This window comes from Sylvia atricapilla, chromosome 2, assembly GCF_009819655.1.
Source record: "Sylvia atricapilla isolate bSylAtr1 chromosome 2, bSylAtr1.pri, whole genome shotgun sequence".
NCBI lineage: Eukaryota > Metazoa > Chordata > Aves > Passeriformes > Sylviidae > Sylvia > Sylvia atricapilla.
Window position 1 is genome coordinate 64,899,000 of NC_089141.1, and position 25,766 is coordinate 64,924,765.

The window sequence follows — 25,766 nt, forward strand, 5'->3', positions numbered from 1 at the left end:
TTTGATACTGCCATTAAAGACAGGTACCTCCAAAAACACTGCTGTTCTCAGAACAGGGTATCTTACCTACTTTTGTTCATCAGGTCTGGTGGCAGAAGTAACAACAGCATGGAAACTACTTTAATTTTCTCCATTGAAATCACTGTAGCTTTTAGTGCTCGTACAAGCTCAGACACAACAGTGTTTAATAATATTACCATGACATAGTGATAGAGAGGGTGGATAAAAACCTTAAAAAACAAAACCCTCCAGAAAATTGCCTGACAAGTAATTTTTATGAAATGAAAATAATTTACACAGCAGTTTTACAGAAAAAGGGAATTATGCCATTAATCAGCACTGCTGGATAATTACACTGTACATGAGGCCTTGCTTTTAGGGAAAAAATATAAGCTAATAAAGATAGTCAGATGATCGGTAATGGCAGGGCTTTTGGGAGATACCAGAGACACAAAGCTTAATAATTTAACACTAAGGAGTATAATGACTGCGAAACCGAATTATTTTAAGTTTACATTAATTTTCCACCCAATTACATATCTAACATTAAATCCAAAAGCTAGAGAATTCCCCTCAGCTGTGAACAGCCACAGCGACAATGAGAAAGCCAAGGGGATGTGATCTCGAACATGACTGGACTCTGAATGTATTCTTCCAACTGCTGTGTACATCCTTAATATTCAGAGGTCTGCTCAAGAATTAAAGCCAGTTCACACTTCCCTCCAGTTACTGCCGGTTCAAATAAGGTCTCTCCCTAATACAGTCAACCGCAGTCAATCAATTTTCTTTGTGGTGTCTCTTTGCACCTCTCAAGCACCAGCAGCAGATGGCTCAGCCTGGCTGTCTCACTGCCACACTGGTAAGGCAGAAACCAGTGGAAAGTTGAACAACATTGAATTAACAATGAAAATGAGGACTGTAGTGTAATGAGAATGTTTCACTACCTTTGCGCTGTAAGCAATTTAGCCCTGATTATTATTGACCTCTAGCAATACTGCATCCAAGTAAAATGTGCTATCCCAAAAAGCATGGGCATACTGGAAGGCAGACATTGCTTCTGAGCGTACTCATAAATAAACGAGAGCATTTCCCTTCCTGTGTTAGAGGCTTACCTTACAGCTGAGTTATCAGCATTCAACAGTCCCCTGCTCCTTTGTGTCTGTGCAATAAACAACACAACTTGATATAGCACACCTGGAAAATTATTATTACTATTATTACTATTATTATTATTATTATTATTATCACTTACGTGGCACCCAAAAGAGCATTAGGTACTTCACAAAGTAGTTTAAAATAATGCACTACTAAGGGCTAATACTCAGTGAAACAGTAGAACTACATATCAGAGTGGAAATCCAGGAGGAGGTGGTGTAACAGGAGGAAGTATACAGGTTACAGGAACAACATTAAACAGTTACTAATCTGGGGGACATGAGGTTCAGTGCACGCTGCCCCTTCTTATTCCACACTGAGTTCACAGGAATCCCTGTGACAGGACATTTTGTTAGTGTGCTTTCGAAATCCATTCATTTTTTCCAGAAGTGCTGTTTGCTTGCATGCTTTCTGTGTGAAGGTGTTGCAGTCTGAAAGCAGATATATTTAAAAGTTTTGCAGTTCCAAAGTAAATATGCCTATTAAGGATTCAGGAGCAGCAGTCACACATTTTGAAACTTCCACTGATTTTACAGTGATGGCACAGTAGAGTCCATGACTTAGGGCCAAGACGCTGTTGGCCACATGCACAGGAGCAGTTCTTTTCCTGACACACTGCACAGTGCACCAACCACCCACGCTGAGGGGCTCTGCACACTTAGGAACCAAGCAGACCACTAAGTGTAGCCGAATGTGCAGTCCATTCCCACTGAACTGCTATGATGCTGTGTGAGCCTACCCCTACTATGCACCTTGATGTCTCAAGAGCTCTTCCCTCTCTCCTGCCAGAGGAATTACAGCATCCTTCACGTGCTGAGCGCACTGGGGACAGCCCAGGGAAGAGGCACAATAGAGAAAGGTGTATTAAAAAAAATGACCAGGAAAAACTACAGCAATCCTTACCAAGTACATCTACCAATACTAAAACAACGGCCACACAATTCCCAGCACTCTGGGCAAACACATTCCATCCAGAACAAAGCATGCTGCTGGCGCCTCCAGAATATTAATAATAGTAAGGTATGTGCTGCAGCAGGAGGGAGAACCACAATGGGTAGTGCTCCACAGAGCTGGCATAAGGAATGGATCTGCTTCAGGCTGCCTGCCAAAGGCACTGGAAAACTTGACTTTACAGAGGCTGCCCAAAGCTGCTTTTCTCCTGCCTACAGTACTCTGTGGAGGGCTTTTGCCCACACCAGGTTGTACTGTAGCCAAATGCAGGTGGGAAGTATCCCTGCTCACTCTCCAGCCTCTCCAACTAGTATTGCTGCTTCCTGATGGAACAGTCACTGGGATCCCTCACCACCCTACAGATAAAAGCTTCTGGTTCTGTGACATCTTGCCATGCCCATGTGGATTTTTAGAGGTCACTAGAGTCACGGGTGTGCATCTTCAAAAGAAACCATTCCCTCTAGTCCTGTAACCCAAGGGGAAGCAGGAGTAACAATGGAGGCTGCCAAAGGGACTATTCAGATTTGCCCAGGACCCACTGCAAATGCAGGGATTGCAAGTCTCCCAAGACACAGATAAGAGAAGAGGAAAATTCACAAAATGCTGACAGAAACACCTCACTCTCTGCTAACAGCCTCTTTGGTAGGGGGCAAAAGCAGTAAACCAGCCTGGTAAAAGGAAGGGACACAAGGGAGGAAAAAATACTGAGATGCTAATGTCCACTGCACCATTGCAACGGCGCACCCTTTAGCATGGGGAGACATGTCCAAGAGAAGTGTGTACTCATGAACAATCTGCTGCCAGTTCAAGTGTTGCAGCACCCTTAGGTTTGCACACATGCAACATATCCCCGAGATGCAATGTATCCCCCACCTCCTCCCCCCCTTCAGAAGGCTGACAAACTGCAGAACAACACAAAGAAACATCACTGCTGGCTTAGTCAAAAGGATTGCAGACAGATAGCTGCTAGAAGCATTACTAAATATGTTGATGTTTCATAACAGTTTGATCTCACTGCTGTTTGTGTTTCTGGTTTGTGTACAGCAGGAACAGTCAGTCAAGGTGATGCTTTTGCTGTGCAGATCTGCTGCAGCACTTCAGTTTCACCAGTGGAACTGATCCAGGCTTCTCAGTTCCCTGCTCCCCACAGCTTCTCTGTGCTGTGGGAATGTACTGTGGTGCTCTGGGAGAGCCCAGCTCCCTATGGAAGTGCACACAGGAAACTTACACCTTGTACACATGAAACCTTCAGTTTTCAAACAATTAGTCCACAGGTGGAAGAAGCAATTTGGCTTCCATGTATACTGAGCAGAAAGAATTTGAGATACCATCTATTTTTCAAAGGATTAAAGCTAATATATGTCTATCTCAAAACATCAGCCTGCCTCACAATGACAAACATGCAGTTACAGTTTTCAGAGACACATAATCACACATGCCAAGGGGTTTTCCTAAGCCTTGGAGGTATGTTTTAAAACTGGTTTTGCTAAGCCACTGTCATCTTCTAAATAAAACTTTGTTTAAAAAAAAAAAAAAAAAAAAAATGGCCTTTAGGAGTTTCTTCTGAAAAAATAGCTCTTTGAGGCCATCCTGAGGTTTCCTGGAGTTTTTTAACATGTTCTAAAAATCATCCTTGTGAAGCCCTGCACAGCCATGCCTCCCTATCAGTGCTGTCCAGAGAATGCAGAGCTTGTATGGCTCCTGCTCCAGGTAGCCCCAATCCTACCGCTTGAGGTGGTCCTTCCCAATCAGAGTTAACTCTCTGCCCAAATAACTTCCATGTGAATTTGCAAGCTACTCCTCGTAGAGAAAAGCTTAACTAAATTATCACCTCACTCCAAACTAGTTCCTATACAAATAGGAAGTCCCATGAGCATAACATTGAAATTTATTGAAATGCTTCCTTTCTTGCACCGGTTGATGGAGCACGTATTACTTTACAGAAGCCAAATACAAAAGACAAAATACAATTTTGTCCCTGTTCCTTACCAAGGACCAGCAACATTTTCTCTCCAAGAGGGAGCACATCTCTGCACTTACACAACCCATATTCTTTCAGGACTCTTTATTACCATTTTCCCTACAGCTGAGCTGTTCTGCACAGATTTTCTGCTCAGTATGAGGGGTTGGGGAAGGGGCATTAATTATACAGCAAGATGGAGCAGGGCCAGGCAGCCCCTCTGGTGCACCGCCTCCTCCATGCACAGCCTTCTTCCTGCTGCTTTGCAGCTACAAGGATCACCTGTTGGTCTTGGCACTTCCCCAAGCTGGGGCCTAGCGGAAATGACAGAATCAGCTAGAAATGAGAGCCAGCTCCTATTCCAGCAACCCAAATGAGGGAAATACAAAAACAGATGATGGCAATGTGATCTAGCTACCGCACGTGAGAGCCAAGAGGGGGTGGGGTAGAGGGGATACATAAAAAAGGGGTGAATGTTGGGGGGGAAAAAAAAAAAAAAAATGAAATAACCAGAAAACCTCCAAATTCACTAAAAAGGAAGCTTTTTTCCTGCTGTCGCTCTCTTTTCATATTCAGCACAGCAAAAACATTAAGAGAGTTTTTCTCCATCTGAACACCTGCCAATAGGGAAAAAACTAGCTACCTTGTTCCTGCTCCTGCTGAATTGTCAGATGTTTCCATCTCTCATACGAGAGATATCAAGGGGATATTCAGGTACACAGCAAAAACAACCTGCCTTTTTCAGGCCAGCTCCCCTTCTGTACTGCACGGCGACACACAGGCTGTTCCAAGAGCTGTGTAAGGAATTCCCTTCGTCCACAAGAGTGCTCAGCAAAACTTTTCACTTGGTGTTTGGGTAAGATGCAATGTTATATAACAGAAAGACTGAACACTACTCGCTGATCATTTTGGTCTTCTGGGCAGAAAAAGCAGATAACTAATCCAACAGAAAAGGTAACCAACACTAACTATTTAAAAGAGAGGAATGCTGCCTTTTAAATTAAAAAAGTACAAGCTAAATGCACACTGCATTTTCATGCCTAACTAGCTTCATATAAGCCCTTGAAATCCATATTTACTCAAAGCAGTAACCATCCTAACATCCAAGATCACTCATTAAATTTCTCTGAATCCTTGAGTTGAGTGACACCATAAATATTTGCTCTCTCCCATACTTAACAGGCTTTAAATGAACTTTTAACACTTTTTTTACTCAATAACTTTTAGAAACTGTAACAATAAAAGCAGGAAAAACCTAATTCTTAAAAGGAAGTTTTTTTCCTCTCCAAGAGCAATGGAATGAGTCCGCAGAGCTTCCTTCTTCCTGAGAAAACACTCTATGAATAATCAATGTAGAGTCCAATTCCTCAACAAGCACCAGGCCTTCAAACACACCCAGCATTCAGCAGCCTCTGTGACTCTGGCCTTTAAGCTTTAACAATCTTTGCTTTTCTCTCCCTGGTTTTTCAAGCATTCTTTATTCTGTTCTTTCCAGCAACTAGGTAGGTAAGCAGAAGCAAAATTCGAGCAGTGGGAGCAAGCTGGGGCTAATTTGCACCTTATGAATTATTCAGGCCCTCCTGATTCCTGCACCTGCACAGAGGCAGGAAGCTTGCAAGGAACAGTCATTACTCTTCTCTTGGGTTTGCACAGGCTTGGTTACTGCTCAAACACTTTGTTCTGTAACCAAGGGCTCCAGGTCTTGTATTAAGCAATAGAAATGGGAGGAAAAAAAACAAAACTGCACGTTGTCAAACCAACCCCCCCCTCCTGCCTCAAACTCAGGATAATCATTCAATCCTGTTCTGAGACAAATGAATTGTAGGTTGTATGGACTGATGCTGAGTTTATCTTACACATGCTAATCCAGATCAGAGAATCGGGAAAGAAAGAGCGAATGGGTGCTTGAGTCGGTCTTGTCAGACATTTACTCAGCTGCATTAAATTGCGCACTTAAACTTCTCCCTAGCTCAGTAGGGAGTATTTCATGTGCATTAAGTATTTCACATGCTAACCTGATCATTAAGGCGTCCTTCTCCCCAGATACACCACAAATAAATTCTCTGCCTGGCATTCTGGCTGACCTAAGGGATGCTAACAGTTTAATACTATTGGAAAAGCCTATATTGTGCTTGCAAAAGGGTAGATTTAACAAGCAAATAGGTCTTTTTCACCTCTACCTACTACTATCTTGGTAAACAGAATGTGACACCTAACTGCAATTCCAGATACAACCCATGAATCTAGACAGCCATTTGGAACACTTGCAGAGAGCAGATACAAACCAATTAGCACTATGAACATTTTAAGATAATGATATGTTTTTGAGCTAATATGCTAAGGCAAACAGATCTAAAAGTATTATGCAAATTCAAAGCAGCAAACATCATCTTTACTGTATCTCATGTCCACAGCTGTACTGAGTATCATTAGGTCTTGTCCTTTATTAACATTGCTGTTACCAACAAGTTCTCCAGTTAAAAGATCATCTCATTAATCCCAAGCAGCTAAGCATCATGCTTTGATTGATTCACTAAAACAGATCTGTGGTAACGGATAATGAAACCTCTCTAATCCCCTCTTCCAAAAAAACCCAGTCAAACATGAGTGTTAAGCATTCAGAAAGGTACGGTCAACCCTTATCAAATCTTTGCTTTTCTTCTTTCTATGCCTAAAGAAGTTAATGCATTTTCCTATCGATGCAGGATGTGTGATTGGTCCTGTGCTACTCTTATCGCATTCCTATCCAACAATAGGTACTCTGGCACTTTTTTTTTTAAGGTATTTTAATCGAGCATGTAAACACGTTTTATTCTTTGATGCTCTTTCATTCAGCATCATTAATCCCCAGCATGAAATCAATAGACTTAAAACATTTAATCACGTCAAAACGCAACATACAAATCCACAAATGACTTCAGTTCATCACACACACTGAATAGCTTGCAAATTGGAAACTATGCCTTCTTTTTGCCTTGGGAATCAGTAAACCCTAAGTTAGTTTTCCATTGAAGTAAACAGATCCTTTCTCCAAGAATCTGCCATTAGGCAAAAAAAAAAAAGAAGAAGTTGCTAAACAAAACATGGGATTTTCTGTTTGCTCTGTCATCTTTTTTTATCTCTTGCAGTCTCGTTAGCCTTACAAAAAACACTTATTTTACCGCAATCTCTTGACAGCATGCATGTTTTAAAAAAGTTTGTAAACAATTACAGTAACTGGGTTAAAGATTGTACTGGAGGTGCAAGAGAAGGGAAAAACATCTTTGTGGTTGCTTATTTTCCCTTTTTAACAGCACACATTGTTTCTCTGCTTGAACTGAATGCATAAGGGACAACAATCATTGGCACTTTAAAAATAAAAAAAGAAAAAAGAGAATTAACCTCATATATGAACATGATTTCCAAAGCCTGTAGGACACAGAAAGTAAATCTCTTTGATGAAGCAAAAGCTGTGGCTGAGATGAAAAATTAAGAACAATCAGACCCCACCTCTGATTTGCAAAAGGGCAAAGGAACAGTCTAGATATGTGTAATGGAGTAACATCTTTAATTCTAATACATTAAAAAGCATTGATAGCTTGTTAATTTGAAAATAAAAAATGCAGTTTGGAAAGTGGTGGAGTTTGAAAATGGGCATGCTGAAACCCTGATTTGAGAGGCAGACACCCAAAAGCCTGCCTAGATCCATGACCCCATCCCTACCCACTTTCCCACAAAGAGTCCTACACAGCCTCCTCCCAAATCCATGGTGTCCTTCAGTGTTCATAAGATGGAACTTCTTTATGTTCAAACCACTAGGCACATGCCTGGACATACTCATTCTGGCAGCTACCCATTTTCCACCCAGAGGCAAAGCCCTGTCCTGAACTTCGCCCATGCCTTGTAAAGAAGCCCCAAAAGGCAGGCAGAGTTCTGATGGTGGTGGCACTGGCAAGGTGCTGTACTGTAGCCCTGCAGTCAGGCAATTCACCCAGAGAAGGAGCATCACCCCAGGAATAATGTGGCTATAAGGATGCAGGGTCTTCTGCATAAGTGTCCATGGAAGTGAGTAATGTAATTACTACTCTGTAATCAGGAATGCAAGAACCACAAAGCAAAAAGATTGGGCAGAAAAGGGGGATCCTAGCTCCACACTAGAAATCTGAACACTAAGCTTTTAGAGGGGAACAGCAGAAGGTTTATTTCAGTATCCACAGCTGTTTCTGGTCTGATGCTGCTCAAGGTAATGGTGCCTACAGTCCCAGCCCTGTTCATGCTTAGGCGAGGATACAGGTTCTTTTTACCCAGTCTCCTTCCCCATCCCGTGACTTCCACGTTCTGTCCATACAGCTAGCCATATTTAGCAAGAAGGGAGATGACACTCCATTGCTCCCCTTGTATTTAATTTGATTAGGCCTGCAGCAAGGATCCCAATGAGATCAGCTTGTGCTCAGGTCTCAAGTCACCCACTGAGGTGACAAGCTAGTCGGTGAAATCCATCTGCAAAAGTGGCAAAATTGCTGTTGCTGCTCTCAGCTTGTTTGACAAAAGACTTATCTCTGCTCCATTATAATCCTGAAAGAACTACAGACTACCTCTGAGGGAAAACGATGCTCTTATTTTCTACTGGTTCCCTACACATCCATATTGATTGATCTGATGTAAATGGCCTGTGTTCCCAGAGAAGCACTTACATTCCCTAGGCCATCAGCAAAGTATACACCTAAACTAGATGGGTAAGGGCTCCTTTTTGGTTCTTCTCAGGACATGCAATTCCCTCTAGTGACTATAATGAGGAATTCAAGTGCTTTTCCTCAGAGGTCAGATCAACCTGCCATGCTTAACCTTCATATACAGGTAGAAGTTTCATTTCACAAGTGCTACTCACTCAAGCATTAAAGAACTTGTCTGAGAATGTAACAGAGAAACCAGTGCTTCTAGTGTAGCACAACACAGTCCCACTCTGAGAGAGGGAATGAAAATTTCATAGTAACTATGACTAATCTGAACTTTACTGTAAATACACAGAGTGTAAGTGACCTCCTGATTCTGCTGTTTTTCCCAAGGAAAGTAATGTTTATGCACTGAGTTGCATGAAGGAAAAGACGTACATGAGGGAATTGCTTCAAATGCTTTGGCTATCCTAGATGCATTAATTTTTCATTACATCATTTATGAAAAAAAATACAACCAAAAAACAAACTAAAAAAAAAAAAACAAAAAACCAAAAAAAAAAAAAAAAAAAAAAAATAGGAAGTGAAGCTAAAATGTGAAATGAGGACATTCCAAATCCAGCAAAGAGAAGATCAAGCATTTTCTGCTGTCAGTGCTCTTAATTATTACCAGCAACTTCCTATTTATTGCCATCATCATTATTCTTTATCCTGTTCTTTAAAAATGACCCAGATTACCTCTGCAAATGTGTGGGGGTTTTTTCTGTTTGACAGATGCTAGATTGACTTTGGGCTGAAAGCAATCAAAGTTTACACATAAGAAATATATCCTTTAAAGCCTGTGCTCTTCAGTTAACAATTTGGTCCTGGAGATGAATTGCAAGTACTGACTTGAGCCTTAATATTACTAACGAATGGGAATGCTAACAAGTAAAGCAGTATACTCTGCACTGCAATGCTTATTTTCTTTTTGAACTTGTGACAAATGAGAACGACTGCTTCGAATTAGTCTTACAAATGTCAAGAATATATAACAGAACACTGCAAACTTTCACCTTTGAACAGTGGAGAGTCAAAGCAAATTAAGGCAAAAACAGTGTCCAGCAAAGTAATTCAGATGAGGAAAGCCATCCAACTCCAAAGCAGCTTGACCTGAACACAGCCCCAGAGGCAGTGCCACAGCTGCCAGCTAGACAGTAGCCAAGAAGTCAGCAGAGGTGCAAGTCAAGAAGCCTGCCATGAACCCACTTGCCAATGCAGTAAAGCTGCCTTCCAGAATTTGGCATCTGGGTCCTCCAGCTGCCAAACACCTCCCATCTGGCTGAGCCTGTGGATGAGGTGTTAAAAAGAAGATTGGGGGAGATTATACAAGAGCAAAAGCAGTATCCTTTGCAAGACAGCAAAGATGAAGAGGCACGTTGTGCCTCCAACATGTGAAACTCACACACATTATCACTTTGTTCCCAGCGGATCAGAGGAGGCAGTCTGGACAAAATGCTCCACATTTTAGAGGAAATCAACAGTTAGATGTGCATGAACTGAGGCAACCATCCCAGCCTCTGGCCACCCAGAGAGGTCAGCAAATGCAGATTTGTGTGGAATTGGTTTTGACTAAAACTTACAACTTTTAGTAGATTTGATGAACCCCATAAGAAAAAACGGGGAAAAAAAAACTACAAAAAATGTTTCTTCAGGACTTTGTAATCCACTCTGTTCTTCTATCATCACAAAGAAATTGAAGTACCAAAGAATGTTTCTGTATTTTCCTAACTGGAATACCATAATTTTGAGTGTAATTTTATGGAAGGATAACTTTCTGGCAATTTAGTGGAAAAATGTAAGTTTAAGTAATACAAAGTTGAAAAATACCTAGACCTTGGTAGGCACGAAATTTAATTCAAATGAAATACATCCACTCATATAGCTGCATTTAATTGCAGCAGAATTCACTTCTGACAAGCAGTTACTGTTCCCAAACTCCAACAGTGCCATACCCCAAGAAGCGGAACCAGCGGTGAGGAAGACTCCTAGCACTGTCCTAGCACCATAACAATTCATACTTTCGAATAATGCACTGACTTTAACGTTTATCTCACTGATCTCATTTCCACCTTTCAATTTACAGGCAGGTCCACGTGGCCCAAATGAGGTTTGACGGATGTAACTTCTTGATCAATTTGGTTCTTTTAAAAAGACATAAAAATCCTACAGCTCTTTTACAAATATCGGTTTTTATTAGAACCTATTTGTCTTGCCAAATATTACCTTTCAGTCTCATCTCACTCCAGTCTGAGCACACTAACAGCAATTTAGAATTGCTGCACTTATGTCATCTACATCTTACCATGCATGTTTTTCAGGGGGCCTCATTAGTAGGATCTAATATTCATTACTATGATATGTAAATACAATGTAAATTCATGAGGGATTTTTTAATCCTGACGACATTTAATTTTTTAATACTGCCAACATTAACAAGAAGCAAAAAATTAACAACATAAGTTTCCTTCTTGAAAATGCTTCCCGCAGAATAGAAGTCAATAGGCAAAATACAACACTTAATTTAATGCAAGCTAAAGAAGCCTGCATTAAAAATGGTAGCTGAAATATGCATATATTTTAGAAACAACATTCTGAGAGACTAGTAGGCTCTTTAGAATAATTTCTGAGGTTGCACTGATAACACAATCAGATTTAAGAAAATTCTAAGGATTTTTAAAAATAAACGTACTGCTTTAATTTCACAGCCAAGGAAACCTCAGAAGATTTGTATTAGCTCTAACAGAGAAATTGCTCCTGCTGCTACTTTGAAAATGTTTGAGTAATAAGATCCTGCAAATTTTTAATATAAATATACCAGTTGCAGTGTAATTAACTGCAAATTGCAGATAGGAGTAGTCTTGAGGAATGACTTCTGTATTTGACTACTCATTAGCAATTTGAAAGTGTAATTGCTCTTAAACATGTCTTCTTCCTAATTTTATTACGAAGCTTATAAATGGGAAGAATTTGATTTATTCTGCACAGTATTTGCTTATACTGAATATGTAAAGTTTTTTCTTCTGTACTCCACAGAAAGAGGACACACAGGTCAATAAGAGCAGATAAAGCAGTAAGTTGATGAGGACTCCAAAGGAATCTTCTGAGGGGGTCACAAAAAAAAAAACAAACAAGAAGGAAGAAGGACAGGCAAGCAAGCAAGCACACTGAGAGTTGACATTTCACTGCACACTGTTTTAAAATCAACAAAAGCAACAGCCATGAATCCCACAAACACAGGAATCCTACCAGCTTTGGTACATCCTTCTGTCATTTGACATAATTTCCACCTGGGCAAGGGGAGTGAACCTGAGGGCCCTTACGGCATCACAACACTTGCTGAAACCTTCCAGTCACTCTCCCCACTGGATTGGCATGTAAACCCTGCACTCAAAAGCAGGGCACCTACTAGGCATATTACACAGTGAGGTTTTAAAATTTTGCCCTCCTTAAAATAAAAGCAAGGAGATGTTTTCAAAGAGCTCTTCGTACATTTTGCAGCTTTGCCTCATGGTCACTGGCAATGACTCATTATAACATGAGCTACCTTGATGCACATTAACTTCGTTACTCAATTTCAGCAGACTACTTTGAATGCTTTATATTATTAAACATCAGACAAGGTATTTTCTACACTCGTATTTTAAACACTGGGATTTGTAAAAGAAAAAAAAAATGTGGCTTTCCCACCACCCTCTGAGCCCCAAGATAAAAAATGCAATTGCAAAACTCAACTTCAGATCTTGCCTAACCCCACACATCGCCCAGTCATGAAATAAAGAGGGAAAGAAACCTGAAAGGCACTGCTACTAGACTTTATCAATAAAACAATATTATGTAATACACAATAAAATGCTTCATACCTGGAGTTGAAAAAACGAAAAGGGTTAACAGCTGACCTGGCACAGCCCCACATGCTCTCTCTGGAAATTGAACACAGAGAATTAGGAATTTTAAGTTACCCCAAATAATCGAAGGGGACTTAGACAAGCTTGAGGAACACTTACTTCAAAGTAAGGCACATAGCCTCAGTGTGGAAGGCACTTTAGGATTTTCCCACTCACTCAAAACTCTCCTCAAACTTAATTTGCTCTGTACATGTCCCAGCTAACAGTAAGTAAGTCATTAGGAGCTCTGCAATTAATTTTCATGGCAGCAAAGTAAAAGCTTAAGCACCCACATGTCACTCAGTCATAATTCTGGATCATGACGGATCATGTTTTATTATTAAAAAATAATCAGTGACGAAGAGGTAAACTCTAATGAGAACCTACAGCAGGCAAACATTGCACGAAGAGGAAATAGTGGCTGCAGTGAACATCTGCTCCCAGAATTCTGCTGCATCTGTAATATTATTCCTAACACTACACTGAAAAACTTAGGCTTTAACATTTTGACTTAGAACTGGGACTCCAGGGAAAATGGACAATCTTCTAAAATACTATTTTGAATAATGAACCACACAAATACACAGTGCCATGGCTGTACAAACTCCTATGCTGGCTGAGATTTGGACTACATGAAATGTTCCTTTTCACTGACAAATTTAGACCTACTGCATGTGCTTAAACAAGAAGCATCATACAGATGGTTTTTGGAAAATGTTACACCAAGTTAGGGGAGAAAAAAAAAGGAAAAACCTGTAGAAAGCCAAGAACATGAATAAGCCCCTTTAGTCCTTCTGTGGTTCAGACCTCAAATGTACTGTGAAAGTAGTCTGAGGCCAATGCCCAAGAAACTAGCAAAAAATATGAGAGTATGAATCATAAAAAAGCTCTAGCACATTAGCAGTTGAATGCATTTGCACTGAAAATGTTTTGGATCTTTTATAATGCTCAATTAAAATGTCCAGGTTGGCAGTGGAATTGTTAAAAGTGAAAAGGAAATTTTCAGAATAACTTTGCTTGATTTATATAATTGCATTTTCTACTGGCTCTTGGAAACCTACAACTAATCTATTGGTCTCAAAATTTTGCACTGCATGTTTTAAACCTGCTGCATTTCCCAGCTTCAAGTGTAAATATTGGCTTTCTTTACTGTTTTTGCTATTTGTCAGATGCAAAATTTCTTACAATGACAGAAATATGCTATGCAGATGACAAAATGATGTAAAGAATTTTTGTAATATAAGTTATTAGCTCTATCACAGCCTCACACTGTTTTGATTTTTTTCCACACTCTTTTCCACACTTCATGTAGAGTCTTTTCCTTCTTAGAAATATATAAAATACTCGTCCCACAGTATCAAATAGGTCCAGATTTTATTTTACAGCTGTGTCAGTACCTAATCAAAGAGCAGTGAGAGAAAATTGCCTCTGCCCCATCAGCCCTCAAGTGAAAGCAATGTGCACTGGAAAAATGGTTACTGGACACCATTAACACCAATGGTTCTCCATTGCGATAGTTTAGCTTGCAATCGTCTCTGTGTCTTACTGGAAAATCATTTATCCACACAGGTGATAAAAACAATACATTACCTAGAAGTTGTAACTCTGAAATTTGGACACTCCTTTTTACAAAGTTCCCTTTTTAACAACTAAGCACAGGACAGACCAAAATACAGTTGTTGAGGATAAGTATTTGCATGCTCAATTTTTCACAGTGGGAAATCTAGTAGACAACTAAAATTCTGTTTAAAACCTACAGTATCCAGGCACTGAAACAAAAGACATGCAGGCATCATCCAACCAACCTCACTGACACTTCAAATTTACTATGCTCCTCTCTGTTTGGTGTGAAGGCCAAAGGGCTGTAGCCTCACACCCAGCTTCTTCTACAACCCAGAAATCGTGGAGAGAAATACCTACCACTTGCCTCTGGAACTTGAGGCTTATCTGTGCTATGAAAATGGATAAAACACATCTCAGATAAATCAGCATAAAAAGGATCTGTGACAGCCACTTCCCAATACAAAATGCAACTATAGAATAAAGAAGAGGAAAAGGACCACTCCTGGGTATCTTTTGCATACAAATGCAGATATCCAGTTTCCTGAGTTAGTGCTCTAACCACCAGTCTTTTATGCCACAGGTGGGTGGCTGCACCACTGCTGCTGTCTCATTTTTACACAGATACGTGGCCAATGGGAAAAGGACAGCATGCTCTGGGTGTTACAACAGGCAGAAATAGGTAAGCTCAGAACTTGACCTCTTCATTTCCACAACGGAAAGTTGGGAACGTGAGCTGCTCTTTTTTCTTTTTCCAAACTACTTTAATGAACTACTACAGTTCAGAAGCCTGAGCTCCAAAGTGAGCAGAGACAACTCACAGCCAAGTACCCAGCCAGGATGTAAGTGGAGACAGCTCTAGAGCTCACTGCTCTGCCCGGTGAACTTCAAAGCCTTTAACTCTTTGTTTACTATACTGTGGGAGTTAATGCCTTGTGTACGTGCTCTGCCACACTGCTGGAGCCAAACAACTATTTCAGAACCTCACAACACCTCCACCAGACCTCTCCCAAAGCAGAAAATCTGCATCTTGTCTCAAGTGCCTGTGCTCTCGTGGCTCATCTTCAACCTGAGTACCCTGCAGTACTTCACATGTGTTGCAAGCATTTGAGGACAGTGAACCTCTGTGTCATGTAATGTATTGACAAGGACATACCTGTTACAGGATTACATGTACTTGTAGTTCCTCTCAAGCAAAAGGAAAACCACATTCTACTATTCTGACTATGCTTTAGGAATGGCAAAGGATCTTAGAAATTACATGGTGATACAGACAGCAGGCAGCTCTGAAGTGGAAAAACTGAGTGCAAAAGGAATCAACTTGTTCAGTTTGGTAAATAATTTTCAACAAAAAAACTTATTATACAACATGACTCTATTATTGTGCTTTTGAAACAAAATTTTATCACTGAGTTTTTGGTCATTATTGTAGTTCCTCCTGTGAATTTACTTATCAATGGTTTGACTCTTTGGTCCTGACAAGCAACTGATTACAGAAACAGCAGTGCTAGTCAGTTTTTAAGAGAAATACCATGTTGACTTATATATCTATCAGTCAGCACTGTGTGTCCCTGATCTATCATGCATTATCCCAGCACTATGCTAAATATTTTACTTTTCATGCAAATAATTGAGGGACATATTTTGACAGGACTGGGACTGCTGACTTTTAATGAGTACATAAACCAAGTATTTCTTTTACTGCCTGATGTCAGCTTCTGGTGATTCCCAGGCTAATTTATTTTTCAGGCTCTGTTTGCAATGCTGAGCTTTTCAGCCAGCAGCAGATCCTGTAAACAGGCCATAGAGTGAGCACTTTCTAGGGCAGCCTCTGGCCTCAGTGCCTGCCAGCCTGCTCCATGGCCCCTTGAGCTAGCAACACAGGCTAGACAAGAGAGCTCTGGCTGTTGCTGCCTACTCTGATCCACCCTCGTCCCCTCCTTCTTTTCTGCCTGCCTCAGCTTTCCTATTTTCTTGCACTACTTTATCCTGTGGCAATTCAGTATATCTCACAACAATAAATTAAAAAAATATGACTCAGAACCTTTTGGTTCTTTTGTCATCTTTTGTCACTGCTCTAATGATGGAAGTGCAGAGTTTGACTGTGAAACCTGTGACTGTCCTTACTTCAGGATTAGATGCTATAATATCAGCCACTGTGCTGCTTTACTCTTTGTTTTAGCCTTCAATTCCTTTATTTTGACTAATTTCATGTGTGGTGGCTGTAAGGTCCAAGTATCCTTTCTGTCATGTATTAAAAATAGTAATGCTCATGTTCTAAGTCACATAAACATGGACAGTGAGACCTCCTTGGCACACAGGCTCAACACAAAAAAACCCCCTCACTTCATATCCCTCATCCAAGAACTTCGTTCACTCCTCTTTTACTTCCAGCCTAAAAAGAACTTGCTGTGAGAAATGAGGCTGTGGTGAAATCACTACTAGTCAAAGAAGAACTAATAGATGCGAGAAATCTTTTCCCATTATGCAGGAGAAAGGAAAATGGCAGGAAATAAATAAGTAGGTTAATAATTTTTTTATCGCTGTATTTACATGCTCAGTCATTTATGCCTTGCCAGAGATCCCCTCTTAACAGTTCCCTCCTTTACATGCAATTTACATACCCGTGACCTACACAACTTTTGTGGTTTTGCATGCATTCACCTAAACACTCAGGGCAGTATTTCCATAAATCAGTGTAAGCACTGCTATTAAGATTTAATTGTGTCACATGTATGTCCCTCACAAAATCACAGGAACTGCCTTATGGAAAAGATAAAAACTTATCTAATCTAGATAATGAAAAAAGTAGTTATTTTGGCTCAAGTGACAGTAGAGGACAATGGTCTTTCTTTTTCTTATCAGTAAGGCCCAGTAGCAGTTCACCCAGGTAGTTTTATTGTGGGTTTTCCTACAATGTTCTGCTATCCAATTGACACCTATGAGTATTTATTATAGCTCTAAATTTCTTAAGGCACATGGCTCTACCCCTGCTTTCTGTGCTGATTTACAAAGAAAAAACATAAAAAAACTGCAAACCAAATCACTGGGGAAAGAGATGCCAAACAGGTGTACAAACTGCTAACTGGGTAGCAGTTATTTATAATTCATTTTTCAGTGTCATGCTCTTCAAGCAATTACAGAATGCCTGCCTCACTATCCATAAAATGCATTTCACATATCTAACAACTAATGACTTGAACTTCACTCTGGAGCAACACATTATAGTGGATTAAGCATAGGAGTAAGAGGCAGATGTACCTGATCCCAAATCTTTCTCTGCTTTGCTGCACGGCCTTGAGCAAGTCACTAACCTGTGGATAATTATAATATTTGAACACACAGGGGATCTGTACAATTTAATTAGTTAATGTTTGCAAAGCACTTCAAAGACAAAAAATGCTACATGAATGATAATCACATGCTATTGTTCCATGGCATTTTATTCCAAAGCATGTTTGCATAAACGTGTTTAGAAATGTAAAATTCCAGTAATGGCAAAGTTTCACAGCTACCTTGAAATGATCTGCACTTTTTAGACTAAAATTTACATTAATTAACAAATTTAACTTATGTTTAAGAAGACCTTTATATGTGAATTCAATATAGACCTAAACCGAAGCCAGGAAACAAGACCTTTGAAAGTTTCTGTGTGACAGATAAAGGAAGTGAAAGAGACATGCAGAAGGTATCAATGAACCAATACATGTCACAAGTAACTCTTTCACTGCAAGATAATGGTCTCCCAAATAGCCTAAGTGTTGAGTTACTTTCCTATTTTCTAGCACCCAGACTTAGTTTCAGGACTAATCATTAGACCAAACAAAATTAATGGCAAACAGAAACAGGATTTTGGACTTTAACAGAAATAGGATTCCTTAGTTCTTCAAGCTTATTAGGCAATTAATTTAAATATTCCTCTCAAAAGGAAAATATTACTCCTAGCAATGGTGTGGTTAAAGCTCTAGAATGACCTAATCAACAGTTATGGAAACTTACTCTTACAGAGGAGACAGGAAAATATGATTTTGTGTAGACCAAGGTAAAAGCACTCTTATTTTCAAATTAGCTTTCTTCAGGGAACAATGTGACAATACCCCTATCTCCCAATACACTTCCAGTAAAACAATACAGCCTTATCAAAACAGGAAGTGATGTTAATTCCTCTGTAGAAGCTGGTTTTGATCTACAGTTGCCATTCACCTAGCCCCTGTTTCTAAAGATCACTGGCTGATGGGGAATCTTGTTATCCTGGCAAAAGGCCTTAGGACATATAGCAGAAAATTTTCACACCAAAAAAATCCTAGTGCATGCATAGGATGGCATCTTTTGATTTTACTGCCCAACTGTCAAGTTACTGAACTTCTCTTTCGTCAAACATCACACATTAAAGAAAACAAAACAAAACGAAACAAAACAAAAAAACCCCCGCACCTTTTAATATGGGTTTATTGGATTATTGAAACCTCAGGCTCATACTTAGTGCCTGAAGAGCAATTCCTAAAGGTATATAGGTCTTTCTAGCTCTTGAAGTCCTTAATAAGGGCTTCAGGCCAATTCATTTTTATATGCAGACAGATCTTTCTGAGAATTCAGATTTTGCTAGAACAAATAACTTTATAAAACGCCATATAAACACACTGTAGAAGAAGTCAGTCTTTCTTCAACAAGCTGTCTGAATGCATGTAGGGAGTGCACACAGGTAGGAGAAATCACACCTGTAGTATTTGCCATGAGTAAAATTTAGATGTTCCAGTTCAGCATCTTCTCAAGTAACAGAGGTCCAGCCTGGCCTTAGAAAATAACAAAGAGAGAGTTTCCTCATATATAACTTCAGCAATATAAAGTTTTATCACTCTCCCTAAACCGCTTCTCTAGGTTCCTTTACAGCAGCTGGGGAAGACAGATACTTTTTGATCATAACTGGTAAGATAATTTTACCTAGAAATACCTCTCCACTAAAGAAATCCAAAATACTTGAGCCTAACTTTTAGATAGCTTGTATTGTGAGAGATGAACTTTGGTGCAAGGTTATGTCCAAATCAGACAGTCCAGCACTGCCGAGAGGTTACACACAAAGCACACTCTGCCAGCTCAGGGGTGGCCTTGGGTCAGTAGCCAGCATCCAATCCAGCAACACTTTTCTCTGCAGAAACCTCTTCTCTTCTGCCACAGGAAAAGACCACTTACAAAGAAATGAAACACAACTGGAACAGAAACATCCCTCAAATAATGACACAGTAGAGGCACCAACCATAACCCAGATGCCTTGCAGGGCTCCATGTCACCACTGTCTTTCGCTTACGTATCTGCACAAATGCCTCTCAATGCTATTAGCAAGGCAGTCCAGTTTGTAGAACACCTCTGGAGGAGGCCAAGGAGAAGCCTCACCATGTTACAGCCTGTGGGGAGGCCAGAGGCCTATAGACAGCTCTTTCTTAGTGTGTGGTCCAATTTCCCTCTGACTGCAGCAACTACGCAACCTTCTGCTCTAAAGTCTTGCTGCAAAGGAAAAATGCATCCCTGACTTGGTTATTCTTCATGAGACAAGTAAAACTGAAATTTATATATTCCCACAATTTCACTTCAAACCAATTAGTGTTCTCCAATGGAAAAAAAAAAAAAAGTCCTTTATTGAGGAATCCTGGATGAGCACTAGCCAATTCTCCATCTGTAAAATCACCGTTCAATTGTGTGCCAGTTTTAAAATGAGCATTTGTTCATGGCGGGCAGATGTACCAGAGAAGAGGGAAGCAAAGTTCACACAAGCACTGCTGAAACACCCTTGCTTATGTTTCTTGGAGACACGGGACAAAGTATTTTGTCTGCAAGTGGAAGAAAAAAATGAGGTGAAAGTTCCCTATAATGAATAGCACAACAGTAGTAATAACTGCAACTGAAGCAGGAAAACAAACTATAACAATGTAGAAAATGAATGGCTGATGGAAACAAAGATAAAAACTTCAAAAGAAATAAAAATAAACCACAGAAATTGATTTACAGTGAAGAAGAGGAGAAAGAAAAAAAGAGAACTAGGAAAAAATCAGATTTGAAAAGTATGCACTAATTTAAGAAAGAACATTGGCCTGCCTGTTGTGGAAATTATTTTTTGCTAGTGCAGTATCCAAAACTAACTCCTACTGTATTGCAGTAATATATGCCAGAGAATTTACAAATCAAGTAAGATGATCACATCAGCACCAATGTATCAATCACATAAAGCAGCCAAAGAGAACAGAGGTAGGGTCCCTAATCTCATTTTCATACAAGCACTCCAAGGCACCCAGCTCAGCGCAAAGAGGAATTCATGTTAAAGGTCAGAACAGTCACATACAAATGATAAATCCCATCTCTGTGAATTAACTGCAGCTATAACTACAAGTAGACAGGATTTCCTTTCTAAAATTTCTGTCTCTCCCTTACTCCAGAAAAACAATACACTATCTGAAGCATCATCTGTTTATATGCACAGTTCTTCTTCTCCTTGACATTTGAAAGAAAAAATGGTTCCATCAAAGGAGTTTCCTCCACTTACAACACCTAAGGAGAAAAAAACTCTGAGAGAAAGAGGAATTTCTACATCTTTGGATTTTACCAATATACTGGTCAAAAGTTCATGCTAAAAACCACTGTCTGCCTCTCCTGCTTTTGCCCTCAGGTTCTGCAAGTAGGAGATCTTAAGTTATGCACATTCAGGGAGGGAGAGCTGCACGGTGTAAAATAATGTATTTGACCACACAAACGTGCATGAGAGAAGGAGATGAATGCTTTGTTCAGGGTTTGCATTACTGCATACCATGGAGATGGCTCCTGAGACCATCCTCCATCAGTTCTGCCTAGGGATGGAAAGGCTGCCAGCCTGAGGGAACAGCATGTTGCCTCTGTGAGGGACCCTTAAAAAGTTTTACTGGTCTTCTAGGGGTTGACTAATGCCTTCTCTTCCTTTGGCTTCATAAAAATTTCTGGAGTGTATCTGAGATTTGGCTCTGAATATATGATGCTATTCCTGCTGTGTAATAAGCATCAGCTGTGTCAGGCATATAGAGGCAAATCTGCTCTTTGTTAGATGTTACATGTCAAAATGAGTTTGTAAAACACACCACAAAAAGGATGAAATGCTGCTTACAATGCAAAGCCCACTGAAATCTACATAATGCTGCAATATTTATAATCAGCCAGAGCATATTATCTGAGAATAATAAATTATTCTTAGTCTGTATTTTGTAAGGCATAGCAACTTCCATTAAGCAGCACTGTCAGAGGAAGAAATTTCCCCAAAGTACCCTGCTTGAAATAATGACTTTATTTATCTATAACTTTACATTATTGACTGAGTTTGTTGAACTGAAGGAGAACTATGAACTCATTCCAAAAGAACTACTGAGAAAGAAGTCTGGATGCTCAGCCAACATGAAGCTTGCAGCAAGAAGGCAATTTCCCTGAGAAAAAACAGTCATACTTGGTCACTTTACAAATATGCAAGCAAATTACATTCTGTTTGTGTAAATAAGAACTAATGCCAAACACGTGGCTCTTAGTGCTTCATTGTCACAATTTTTACTCCTAAGAATTTGTTCCTGCAAGACTACAGTGGACCTAAAACAAAGCAGCAACATCAGTGGATGTCACCCATTTGAAGAGGACATGAAAAGCAAAGCTTTCAAACAGGCATTCCAAACTGTCCTGTGTCCCAGCTAGGTAAGCGTCCTTTCCAGAACAACATGCTTAAAAATGGCCAGATTAAAATAACAGTTTCTCCAAAAGCCAACGAGCTGATTTCCCTGTGGTTAAAACCCGGCAGACTGAGATGCAAGGGAAGATGCGGGAGCATTCAGCACGATCCCTGCCTCTGGCACAGTGGCTCCCCGGTCAGGCGCTGTGGACTGCCATGGCCTCACCTCACACCAGGGAACTGGTGCAGCAATGACGTGTGTCCCAGGCAGCTGTCTGCACTGCCCAGGGGCATGGAGAGGAACGGGAGCTCACAGGCTGGAGTCTTTCCCTGTCCCCAAAGCAGACAGCTCAAATAGGGCAGAGGAATTGCTGCCTGAGCGTGCCAAGCGCTACCCGGCCCGCATGCAGGGAGAGCTAAGTGCCTTGGATGCAGATACCCACACAGGCAAGATGAATCCTGAGCCTCACAGACAGCGCACACGGAAAGGCAGGAGGCAAGGAAAAGCAAGGCACTGAGGCAATCCCTCACAGCCCCACATCCTCTGTGAGGGGCTGTACAGGATCAACTCAAAGCAAATGCGCATCACCAGATACTGAAATCCCTGGAGTCTGAACCCCCTTACTGCTCTTAGAAAATGGGTGGCACTAGGCAAATATATATACATATATGTGTGCATATATATGTTCATAATCCTTATACAGAATAATTTACAACATGACTGAAAAGCAAGCAGGCAAAGGTCAGCTGCTGTCTCACACTTGCTACCAAGCACCTTCAAACTGGCATTGTATTTAACAAAGACAAAAATGTACAACAACAATTGCTACTGAAGAAAAGGATGCTGCCATCGCTTTGGGAGTACTGTGGTTTACTTCCCAGCTACTCCTTGCAAGAAGTCATTTTTTGGGCAACTGTTCACCAGAAAGAGCTTACAAGCTCACCTAGAAAAGATAGCCCCTGTGGGACAGTTGTCCAGACTCGAGGGCCAGCCTGCCTCTCTCACTGAGCAAAAGCACTAAGCTTTGACCTGCACTTTACTGACTGCTGAAGAAGTCTTTCTATGCATGTCCCTATGTTGCCTGGTTATTCAGCAGAACAGTAGGTGCCTTTCCACATCCTCGGAGGAAATTCCTGTCTAAGTTTAGATACTGAAATTGAGCACACAGGATCTCCCTTTGGAAGGCCGCAAAGGCACTTTCCTCTTTGCAACAAGGCTATGTCAAATGAGAGCTTCTTTTTCAGTGGACTCCTTTGCTAAACATCTAATATTAAGGTACACATTGAGATCCCTAAAATCAAAACAGAGCCTCCCTGTAGGGCACAATACTGCAGACCAAGTAAGAAATAGATTGAGTGCGGTCGGCACGAAGTGCCAACATTCCTTTTCAACTCAGCAGCTGTATGTGTGGTGTCTGTGACTGAGAACGAGGTAAAGATGACAAATTGCAGATCACAGTCAAATTAGATTTTCCTAATGGGGCTTTTGAAATAAACTAACAGATGACTGTTTAAATAAAACCTGTAACAAGAATGAGCTGATGTTATATTATTAAATTTCTTAATTTAATTCCTAAGCTCCAGAGCCAGTCAAGTAATACTCAACATATTTACCTTCACAAACTGTGGAATGCATTGTACAAAAGCTAAAAAAGCTTCCCATGGTTTGACCAATTCTTAAGTGTTCAAGCAATATCCATCACAGAGAACAGTATCTGCCTGCCAGTCATATATCAAAACTATTTGCTAGTGCTCCATACTTCCTTTTTCAGTAATTAGTGCAAAATCATTCAGTGCAAAATCATGGTGTGTTGTTTTATTTTTCTGACTTACTATGTATGCTATAAATTGAGAAGAAATACTTAGCACTTCAGGGCCTGGTGTTGTGACTGGAAAATTGCAAATACATATGGGACCTGTCTATCAAGCAATAGCCTCACTGGTGAAGAAACTTTCCCCTCCTTTATCACTGTTGGAAAGGGAGGCTAATCACAGAACCACCACCCTGTCTTGCCTTACACATGAACACCTCTCTCTGCTTAAGGAGAATATTGGTTTGAAGTTTACAGTTACAGTGCTTGGCTGGAAGATGGGGTAGTACAGATCTGGTGAAAATGCAAGAAAAACCAAAAATCAAAAAAACCCTATAGACAGTCCCTCCCCAAACGTGGCAAAATGTCAGCTCTTTTAGCTGTTGATGTCCAGGAAAACAAAGCAAAACAGTTTTAGATACCATATTAAGACATCTAAAATGCATCTATAATAATTTATACACTAGCAATGTCTAATGGCCTTTAATATAGCCGTTTTTATTTAATAATGTCCAGAATGCCCATATTTTGAATCTTGCAGATAAAGTAACGTGTTTTGTGGGTCTAGCACAGGCTTCAGTGCCTGGAGGCTCTAGTTCTATTTCCAGCTCTGCTTCAGACCTACAGGGTGACCTTTACGCATAACCTCATTTTCCTCACCTATAAAATGGGGATATTAATACTTATTTACCTCACAGTTGGTTCCCTTCCAGCTGCTACGGTGACTGAACAACCTCATGCATCTACAGAATTGCTAACATTCATGATGAACTGTTTCTTCTTTTCAAACAAGCAGTGCAGGCACTACATTAAGAAATTATTTGTCCACCAGTTAGTACACAGAAAAATAACAGCAATGGAAAAATTGTTCAAAGCTGCTCAGTAATTTCCTTCCAATGACACTGTCCTTCAGGAGATATGTTGCTAGTTCCTATCAGACAGCAACTAGAATCAACTTCCTGATGCTGCTTTCAGTCAAGGAAAAAATACATGTTTTTGAGTGGTAATCTAACCTGGTCTCTCTTTAAAGAGGATATAAAAACACTGCAAGCTTTCCAAGTATATAAATGGGAAGAAATAATTTCCATTTGAAACTCAACCTAATAATGAGGGCAGAGAGAAAGGAAGGGAAAGTGCATGAGAGAGGCAAGAGATACAGTCATCTCTTCCAAAAGGGAAGAGCTCCACGGAAAGGTGCTGGCAGGTATGCTGCCCAAAGGCAGGAGGACACCCCTGCAGCACTGGTGCCTCTGTCAGCCTGGGAACATCTCAGCAACACTCATCTTGTCTGGGAATGTGATACTTACTCTTGTACTGCTCTGGCTATGGAGAGCGCTGTAGATCCAGTTTCATTAACGCTATCTAAGGTCACATTTGGCAGGTCGTCATCATCACTGTCACTTTTAATTTGTCTGGGAGATAGGCCTCGGGAGTCCATTTGTGCTGGAAAGAGACATATAATGGATTAATATGAGTGTGCTGAAATTAATCTTGTCCCAGAACAACATAAGGGCGCACAACACATCTGCCTGCTCTGGCTGGAGAGCACCGCTTGTGTTGAGCCTCCCAAATCAGCTGATTGGTGTGAAAAGCCACCCAGTGGTGCCACAGCTGGATGTGAGCACTTCCAGGGGCATGCAGGTCAGTGAATTCCCAGAGGGTACACCAATGCATTCAGCAGTACCAAAATACAACTGCACATACCACATCCAACAAAAACCCAGTTTACCCTCAAGTAACTTATGCTGCCTCACTTCAGGAAGCAAAGGGAAAAAGTTACATCTGCTTTGTACAACACAGAACACTCAAGAGTACATTTGACAGCAAAGTATCAGGAGCAATCTCTGATTCTGAGTGTTCATTGTGAGGTATCAGGATGGAACCCATATCACTCCACTCAACTAAAACTTAGGCATCTAAAACCCCAGTTGTCCTGATTTCTGACACAATTCAACAACATTGTCAGCCCCTGAAGGATCCTTCACTCCACACTACTTGTAACCTCACACACCCAAGCAACGTTTAGGTGACCAGTGTCAGCAGAGGTAACAAATTTTTTTGAAGTCACCCAGTTTCAGG

At 40.5% G+C, this 25,766-nt stretch overlaps 1 protein-coding gene across 4 annotated transcripts in view; it reads right to left on the reverse strand.

Annotated features, from left to right (window-relative positions):
- KLF12 (KLF transcription factor 12) overlaps window positions 1-25,766 on the reverse strand; it is a 232,740-nt gene that overhangs the window by 49,693 nt on the left and 157,281 nt on the right. For 3 of the 4 annotated variants that reach the window (XM_066313389.1, XM_066313390.1, XM_066313388.1), the window contains 2 exons: window positions 24,995-25,130; window positions 12,621-12,680 (listed from right to left, as the gene is read on the reverse strand). In XM_066313389.1, coding sequence (XP_066169486.1) covers window positions 12,621-12,680; window positions 24,995-25,130 — 196 coding nt within the window. The remainder of the gene's footprint in view (window positions 1-12,620; window positions 12,681-24,994; window positions 25,131-25,766) is intronic. The other variant, XM_066313391.1, reaches the window with a different exon arrangement.